Below are 10,000 nucleotides of genomic sequence, written 5' to 3' on the forward strand. Positions count from 1 at the left end.
TTCGGACTCTCTCTCTCTGTCTATCATTTTGACTCTGTCTCTCTCTTTCTGTCTCTCTCTCTCTCTGAGCCTCGGTCTCTCTCTCTGACTCTCTCTCTCTCTCTCTCTCTCTCTCTCTCTCTCTCTCTCTCTGACTCATTCAGATTCAGATTCATGCCAATTATGTTGAAACACATAGAAGGAAGGAACTTGTTTTGGCATTGGTGTCCACAAATATTTGGCATATTTTTTCCACAAATATACAATAAGAGACAAGTGCAAACAGGACAGAACAGTGAATAACGAATAACGAGACAAATCAGTGCAATGGAATAATAACAATAAGTGCAACAGCGGGCAAGTGCAATGACAGGGGTTCAGTCCAGTGCAAACCCCACTCAGAGAGAGAGAGGGGAGGGACAGGTGGACACCTGAGTCATTAACTAGACGGACGGCTGAGGGGAAAAAGCCTTCAGTAGCCGCAGCCTCCTTCCGGAAGGCAGCAGAGTGTAGAGGCCGTGGCCCGGGTGGAAGGAGGCTGCCATTATCCTCCTTGCCCTCCTCAGAGCCCTGGTGTCATGTAGGGTGGCAGGAGTCAGACATTATCTTCCTCCTCCTCAGAGCCCTGGTGTCATGTAGGGTGGCAGGAGTCAGACATTATCTTCCTCCTCCTCAGAGCCCTGGTGTCATGTAGGGTGGCAGGAGTCAGACATTATCTTCCTCCTCCTCAGAGCCCTGGTGTCATGTAGGGTCTTGAGGGGGGGGGGGGGGCAGGGCACAGCCGATCACCCGAGAGTGTCTGTGACAGGGGTTGCCCTCCACAAGTCAGCAAGCATAACTTGAATTCTCTGTCTATCTCTCTCTCTCTTTTTTTCGGACTCTCTCTCTCTGTCTATCATTTTGACTCTGTCTCTCTCTTTCTGTCTCTCTCTCTCTCTGAGCCTCGGTCTCTCTCTCTGACTCTCTCTCTCTCTCTCTCTCTCTCTCTCTCTCTCTCTCTCTCTCTCTGACTCATTCAGATTCAGATTCATGCCAATTATGTTGAAACACATAGAAGGAAGGAACTTGTTTTGGCATTGGTGTCCACAAATATTTGGCATATTTTTTCCACAAATATACAATAAGAGACAAGTGCAAACAGGACAGAACAGTGAATAACGAATAACGAGACAAATCAGTGCAATGGAATAATAACAATAAGTGCAACAGCGGGCAAGTGCAATGACAGGGGTTCAGTCCAGTGCAAACCCCACTCAGAGAGAGAGAGGGGAGGGACAGGTGGACACCTGAGTCATTAACTAGACGGACGGCTGAGGGGAAAAAGCCTTCAGTAGCCGCAGCCTCCTTCCGGAAGGCAGCAGAGTGTAGAGGCCGTGGCCCGGGTGGAAGGAGGCTGCCATTATCCTCCTTGCCCTCCTCAGAGCCCTGGTGTCATGTAGGGTGGCAGGAGTCAGACATTATCTTCCTCCTCCTCAGAGCCCTGGTGTCATGTAGGGTGGCAGGAGTCAGACATTATCTTCCTCCTCCTCAGAGCCCTGGTGTCATGTAGGGTGGCAGGAGTCAGACATTATCTTCCTCCTCCTCAGAGCCCTGGTGTCATGTAGGGTCTTGAGGGGGGGGGGGGGGGCAGGGCACAGCCGATCACCCTCTCCGCAGAGCGTATCATCCATCCGCTGCGACTTGGTCTTGTCCTTGACCGTTGCAGCGGGAAACCAGGTGATGATGGAGAGGGTGAGGAGAGGATGGACTCGATGATGGAGGTGTAGAAGTTCACTGTCATGGACCTCGGCAGCTCTGTCTCTCCCTCTCTCTCCCTCCCTCCCTCTCTCTTTCTCTCTCTCTCCCTTTCTGTCCTTCCCTCCCTCTCTCTTTCTCTCTCTCTCTCTCCCTCCCTCCCTCTCTCTCTCTCTCCCTCTTACTCTCTCTCTCTCTCTCCCTCCCTCTCTCTGTCCCTCCCTCCCTCTCTCTTTCTCTCTCTCTCTCTCTCTCTCTGACTCTCTCCCTCTCTCCCCCCCCCTCTCAGGAACGTGGAGGCTGACGTGGCGCTCCGTAGTACAGCAGCGGTGTTCACCTACTGTAAGTCCAGAGGTCTCTTCGCCGGCGTCTCCCTGGAGGGATCCTACCTCATCGAACGCAAGGAAACTAACCGCAAGTACGCAAAGCCCAACCGCCCAACTGCTGTGTGTGTGTGTGTGTATCAGGCCATCGGCTGCAATTTAAAGGCCTGAACCAAGCTACCGTTGAAAATCACCTCATCGCGGTAACTTCTCAGTTATGCCCGACGTTGATGCCATTTCATATGTCTGCTCCGATGTGCCGATGTCTACACATCCCCTGAATAGTGGAACAATTATTTCTGCCGTTTACCAGGTACCTTGGTAAACGAAAAATAATGAAAAAGCTGTTTGAGAGAAAGTTTGACTCCTAAATAACATGCCCAGGAGTGAGTACATGTTGTTTGAAGGACAGTAGACCAACAAAACAACACTGTAGCAGGTGGCAAAGCTGCGTTCTGGAAAACCTACTTAGTGCATAGGTGAAGTTATGGGCGGTGGTGCACAGTTTGGATTTCCTGTCTTTTACGGCTTTTGACAAGCCATAACTTCTCTCTTAAAATGTAGTTTTTGGTCATTTATTGTGTGTGCGTGTGTGCGTGTGCGTGGTAGGTTCTACTCCCGGGACATCCGAGCGTCGGCCATCTTGAACGGTGACGTGGAGCCTCCCCCAGCAGCCCACGACCTCTACGTCATCCTGGAGGACTTCGCTGAGAGGTACACCACAGACTGGACCAACAAGAACCTCAGACCCAAGGTATGTACAGTTATGGTAGCTATGTACAGTATGGTATGTCCAGATATAAATAGAGGCTTTATCAAAGAGAGGTGTGTGCAATGTGCAACAATATGATATGTGCAATCGTAGCATTTGTGAACAGCAGAATCAATCAATCAAACTTTATTTATATAGTCATGCATTGAATGCAACTCCCAAGTGCTGAACATAAAATATTCCTCCCCTTTAATAATACCAATTGGTATTGTATTTTATATCGTTGGAAAGCCTGATTAGTCACCTTTACAACGAGGTACAACTTGTAAGGATCATGCATTTGTGGAATGAGTAACACAGCTAAATGTGTGGGTAGCGGCGCAAAGGAAATTGCCCAAATCCCAAAATGCAATATTCTTCTGTTGGTATTCACTCTTGTTTTGAGTTGCTTGGTGGATTGGATGCAGGGCTGCCAAGTTTCACCAAAAGTTTGGAGTGAGATTTTTTGGCGGTGGAGCGACCCAAAACTGTGCACGTTTTGGCAGCGGCGGCCCCTCTCTCCCACCCAATTATTTGTGCTAGTTTCTGGCAATTTTACATGTTGTTCATAATAAACCAGCACAAGAAATGAAAATAATTAACATTTTATAAAACAATAAAAAAATTCAGACAATATATCATATTTATGAAATCTTAATAAACAAATACAGTAGCCTACAGAGTCTAAAAGAAAAATTGGCCCCATCAACAGGACTCAGCCCCTTGGTCAGCAGCAGAAAGACCCGTGGTCATCATCTTATATACAGTGCATTGCTCATAGATGGTTATCATGTTATACAGTACATACCAGGGTTTTTCCTGGGTCAGAATGAGGGCTTGGTGGGTGATTTTGTGCGCACACAGCTCGCCCACATTTTTTTTGAGGGACCCCCAATTGTTGTATTTGTATTGTAAATTGTAATTATTAATACTTATTATTAATAATAATGTACCTGGTTATGTTACAGTAGAGAAACAAAAAACTGTTACCAAAACTGAGTATGTACTAGGGCTGGGTTCAAAAAATCCATTTCCCGATTCTGAATCGATCTAATGAGCGATTATCGATTCATAAATCCCGAGATCGATCTTTCATGTTTTTCTTTTGTTTTTTTGTTTTTTTCTGCTTGCAGCTTCAACCCGCAACGAGATCTCGTTTTGTCCTGCTCATCTCTATCGTCATAATTTTTACATCCAAAATGCATCCAGACATCTGCCTTTAAGCCTGGTCGTTGCGTGAGATAATGATAAATTCTTGTAGCGCGAGATCTGGCCACGAGATCTCGTTGCGGGTTGAAGCTGCAAGCAGAAAAAAGAAAAAAAAAGAAAAAAAACATGAAAGATCGATCTCGGGATTTATGAATCGATAATCGCTCATTAGATCGATTCAGAATCGGGAAATCGATTTTTTTAACCCAGCCCTAGACTAGCTAAGATTGGCAAAAGATTTGCGTGGTGCAACCGAAATTAGTAAACAACTAGTTTGAAACTAGCTAGTAACAACTAGGGGTTTAGTAACTACTAAATGCCTGCATTTAGTAATGACTTACGCCATATTGGTGCAACCCAGTCCAGTAGGCTACCAGATACGATGTTGTAATGTATGCACATATTTTGCTACCACGGTTGCCAGACGGAATTGACAATGTCCAGCCCAACCGGTCTAAAAGCTGCCGAATCCACCCGTCCAGTACCAAAAGTAGCCCAATCTGGCAACACTGCTTGCTACGTTCTTGCAGCTCGCGTGAACACAGGTTCTTCCATCAGTGCTCGCCTGCCGCTTCGATTGCAGACTCAAGTTAATGCGCGTGCAGAAAGATGCCACGAAACTCATGTCCGGTAGCTTTCTTTCAAGGAATTTCAAAAATAAAAGTCCCGTAAAACAATTGTTATTTCTCGCCGTGAGAAATAGAGATGCGGCGTGAGAGCGTGAGAACTGGTTGAAATGCGTGAGTCTCACGGCGATTGCGTGAGACTTGGCAGCTCTGGGATGATTGCACTCTCCCACAGTAATAAGGAAAAAACAACATATATTGGCCATTTTTACTCTTTATTCATTTTAGGGACAGGGACCTCAATAGCGTGAGGAAGATCCATACACCGTCACAACTGCTTGGCACCTCCTCCATACCTCATACCTCCAGAGTTTGGGAGTGGAGAGGATGGAATGGCCTGCCGTGAGTCCAGACCTCAATTGAACACTTGTGGGATCAGCTTGGGCGTGCTGTACGTGCCAGAGTGACCAAAGCAACCATGTTGGCTGACTTGCGGAATATCCTGGATGACGAATGGGATACCATCCCCCAGCAGTGTGTGACCACTGACCAGGCTGGTGACCAGCATGAGGAGGAGGTGCCCAGCTGTTGTGACAGCGTATGGATCTTCCACACACTACTGAGGTCCCTGACAGTGTAAAATGAACAAAGTGTAAAAATTGCCAATATGTGTAGTTTTTTCCTTATTACTTTGGGAGAGTATATATATATTATATATACAGTATATCTCAAAAGTGAGTAAACCCTTTAGATTTTTGCAAATATTCTGTTATATCCTTTCAGGGGATAACATTATCCTACTGAAACTTTGATATAACTTAAAGTAGTCAGTGTGCTGCTTGAATAACATTATAGATTTATTGTCCTTTGAAAATTACTCAGTACACAGCTGTTAATGTCTAAACAGCTGGCAACAAAAGTGAGTACACCCCATAGTGAACATGTCCTAATTGTGCCCAATGATGTTGTTTTCCCGCCCTGGTGTCATGTGACACGTTAGTGTTACAAGGATTCAGGTGTAAATGATAAGCAGGGCTGTTAAATTTGGTGTTTTGGGCACAATTCTCTCTGAATGCTGGACAACATGGCACCTCATGGCAAGGAACTCTCTGAGCGGTTGAAAAAAAAGATTATTGCACTTCACAAAGATGGCCTTGGCTATAAGAAGATTGCCAACACCCTGAAAATGAGTTGCAGCACAGTGGCTAAGATCATACAGCGGTTTTCCAGGACAGGTTCCACTCGGAACAGGCCTCGCCAGGGTCGACCAAAGAAGTTGAGTCCACGTGCTCAGCGTCATATCCAGAGGTTGGTTTCCAAAAATAGACGTGCGAGTGCTTCCAGCATTGCTGCAGAGGTTGCAGAAGTGGGATGTCAGCCTGTCAGTGGCCAGACCATACGCCGCACACTGCATCAAATCGGTTTGTATGGCCGTCGCCCCAGACAGAAGCCTCTTCTGAAACCGATGCATAAGAAAGCCCGCAAACAGTTTGCTGAAGACAATGAATCCAAGAACATGAGTTACTGGAACCATGTCCTGTGGTCTGATGAGACCAAAATAAACCTGTTTGGGTCAGATGGTGTCCGGCATGTGTGGCGGCACCCTGGTGAGGAGTACCAAGACAAATGTGTTTTGCCTACAGTCAAGCATGGTGGTGGCAGCATCATGGTCTGGGGCTGCATGAGTGCTGCCGGCACTGGGGAGCTGCATTTCATTGAGGGACACATGAATTCCAATATATACTGTGACATCCTGCAGCAGAGCATGATCCCCTCTCTTCGGAAACTGGGCCGTAGGGCAGTTTTCCAACATGATAATGACCCTAAACACACCTCCAAGATGACAACGGCCTTGCTGAAGAAGCTGATGGACTGGCCAAGTATGTCTCCAGACCTAAACCCAATTGAGCACATGTGGGGCATCCTCAAGAGGAAGGTGGAGGAGTGCAAGGTGTCCAACATCCGTGGGCTCCGTGATGTCGTCATGGAGGAGTGGAAGAAGATTCCAGAAGCAACCTGTGCAGCTCTGGTGAATTGCATGCCCAGGAGGGTTAAAGCAGTGCTAGATAACAATGGTGGTCACACAAAATATTGACACTTTGGACACAATTTAGGCATGTTCACTATGGGGTGTACTCACTTTTGTTGCCAGCTGTTTAGACATTAACAGCTGTGTACCGAGTAATTTTCAATGGACAATACATCTATACTGTTATTCAAGCAGCACACTGACTACTTTAAGTTATATCAAAGTTTCATTAAGATAGTGTTATCCCTGAAAGGATATGACAGAATATTTACAAAAATCTAAAGGGTGTACTCACTTTTGAGATATACTGTATATGGCAGTCTCACGCGCCTGTCTCGTTCCAGTTCTGCATCCAGTTGAATGCATGATTCAAGTAGATCGCGCAACCCGGGAATTGCCGACATGTGTGAAAAGGCACAACAGGGTAATCTACCGGCATTTGCGTCATGAGTGAATGGCGAACATCATTAGCAGACCCGGGCTGGGGTTCCATGCAATTTACAGGGAACTATGTGAGAAAGGGGCTATTGTTTGATTTGAAAATATCCAAACGTTTTGGAGTATAGAGCCAAATGAAGAAAGAAATGCTCCACTGTCCCATTACCTTCACAGGACATGGTGTTTATCTCCATATGGAATGGAGCTGTTAGGGGTAGGGTCTGTTGTGTGTGTTCTTACCGGTGTAATTCTGTGGATTCTGTGTCTTAGACCAGTATGAACCCAGCCAGACCGTCCAGGGCTCCAGCACCCTCCAGCACCCAGAGACCTGCTAGCACCCAGAGACCTGCTAGCACCCAGAGGACAGAGGGTGACTCTAACACACACACAGACACACACAGACACACACACAGACACACACACACACACACACACACACACACACAGAAGCACACACACACACACACACACACACACACACACAGAAGCACACACAGACGCACACACACACACACTCTCACACTCTCACCCACTCACCCACTCACCCACTCACCCACCCACTCACTCACTCTCTCTCACTCACACACACACACACACACACACACACACACACACACACACACACACACACACACACACAGATGGATAGAGAGAGACAGGTTACAATTTCTACTGTGTAGCGAGTGGTGGCATGTCTGTGGTTACCAGCAGTTAGACAAGTTTCCTAAGGGATGATGAGGTATTTTGTGTGTTTGACTGTTTCCTGTGTGTGTGTGTGTGTTAGCAGCCAAACCCTCCCTCTACCCGAGCCTATCCACCCAGAAAACCAACAGCCAAGGTGAGTGACTTCACATCTTCATCATCATCATCCTCTCCTCATCCCCCGGGGGAAAACCTCAAGTCACAAATCAGCTGTCGATACCAAGGGTGTGTCCCAATAGTCTATAGTGGCTTCCTCTCCTGTCCTTCATCTACACTTTTGTGAAAAACCTGAACAGTTAGCGTCCAACCACCAAAGCTGTTGCTTGTCCCGCATATTCATGTATATGGATGTACATAGTATATGGACCTACAGATAGACATAGTATATAGACCTACAGGTAGATAGACATAGTATATGGACCTACAGATAGATAGACATAGTATATGGACCTACAGATAGATATATATAGTATATGGACCTATAGATAGATAGACATAATATATGGACCTACAGATAGACATAGTATATAGACCTACAGGTAGATAGACATAGTATATGGACCTACAGATAGATAGACATAGTATATGGACCTACAGATAGACATAGTATATGGACCCGCAGTAAATACAAATATGACATTAAACATTCAAACATGGCCCGAGAATATAAAAAAAAAAAAAATTTGATCGGGTGGGCAAGACGCACCTTTGGGTGCGCTGAGCCCCCCACCGCCCATAGATACCGCCCGCCTTGGAATGGTGGTAGCTAGCGATTTATCCACTTCAGATTCAGATTCAGATAACATTTATTGCCAATTATGTTGAAACACATAAAAGAAACTTGTTTTGGCATTGGTGTGTACGCACACACCAATGCCAAAACAAGTTTCTTTTATGTCTGCTTGTTCTTTTTTCCACAAATATACAATAAGAGACAAGTGCAAACAGGACAGAACAGTGGATAATGAATAACAAGACAAATCAGTGCAGTGGAATTGTAGTGGCTTCAAACTATTTAGTAACCACGTCCAGGCAAGGCAGGGGTTTTGACGCACATCCAAATATTCAAACCAACAAAATCGTAATCCAGGCCAGGTAGAATTGCAACAAAAATATGGATGTATTCTCCAGTTCCAGTGGCATCTTTAGAAAATAGAAAAATAACAAAATATAATTTCAGTACTGACTCACTGTCTGACTCACTGTGTCTTTCTTTGAGTTTCCTTAAATTGTTTCCTTGAGTTCTCCTTGAGTTTGTCAGACTCTCTCCTTCAGTCATGTGTGTTGAGTTTGTCAGACTCTCTCCTTCAGTCATGTGTGTTGTGTTTGTCAGACTCTCTCCTTCAGTCATGTGTGTTGTGTTTGTCAGACTCTCTCCTTCAGTCATGTGTGTTGTGTTTGTCAGACTCTTTCATTGTGTTGTGTGTGCTTTCCTTCAGTTGTGGGTTGTGGTAAAAAACAACAACTGTACCCTTACCCAAGCCTTCCAAGACTTCCTTCCTGCTAGCCTCACTTCCTGCCATTTAAACAATTTCCCTGACACAGTTCAGACCAATGGGCACTAGGGGGGAGCCATCCCAACATCATATTCTAACAGCTCATGCAATCATTCATATTTCATTCTATCATCATGATCATTATTCAATAGCATTCAATAATATGCATTTGGCTCCTACAGGAATAATAACAATATAGTGCAACAACGTTCAAGTGCATGTCAGGGGTTCAGTCCAGTGCAAACCCCACTCAGAGAGTGGGGGGGGGAGAGAGACAGGTGGACACCTGAGTCATTAACTAGACGGACAGCTGAGGGGAAAAAAAGTATTTATGAACCTGAGTCTGCGCCTGAATGGGAAGACCTCAAACATGTGTAACCAGCAGCAGATGGAACCCTGCATGTAATAGTATAGTATAGTAACCAGTGTAACCAATAGTAACCAGTGTAACCAATAGTAACCAGTGTAACCAATAGTAACCAGTGTAACCAATAGTAACCAGTGGATAATTCAAATGGTTAGCGAGCTTGCAGACATCAGCTTTCAAATCAATGTATTTTCTCCGATAACCAGCTAACTAGCTAGATAACTAGTAGGTTACATCAGAACCATGAATCATGTATGGATGCATATTGACTTTTACCGCATATATATATACTTTTACCGTATATACATATACTTTTACCGTATATCGTCCAGGGTTTCCGTTAGAAAAAATTGCCGCCGGTCATCGTGTCCGGGAAGATTTCGATTTACCGGACAAACGTGAGATA

The 10,000-nt window shown here is 45.4% G+C and overlaps 1 protein-coding gene across 1 annotated transcript in view; it reads left to right on the top strand.

The window, feature by feature from the left end:
• Window positions 1-10,000, top strand: part of sh3yl1 (SH3 and SYLF domain containing 1) — a gene marked incomplete at both ends in the record, with an annotated part of 29,651 nt that overhangs the window by 16,048 nt on the left and 3,603 nt on the right. The window contains 4 exons of the mRNA XM_080527207.1: window positions 2,003-2,131; window positions 2,646-2,790; window positions 7,300-7,399; window positions 7,814-7,867. Coding sequence (XP_080383333.1) covers window positions 2,003-2,131; window positions 2,646-2,790; window positions 7,300-7,399; window positions 7,814-7,867 — 428 coding nt within the window. The remainder of the gene's footprint in view (window positions 1-2,002; window positions 2,132-2,645; window positions 2,791-7,299; window positions 7,400-7,813; window positions 7,868-10,000) is intronic.

This window comes from Nansenia antarctica (genome assembly GCF_963989245.1).
Source record: "Nansenia antarctica genome assembly, chromosome: 3".
NCBI lineage: Eukaryota > Metazoa > Chordata > Actinopteri > Argentiniformes > Microstomatidae > Nansenia > Nansenia antarctica.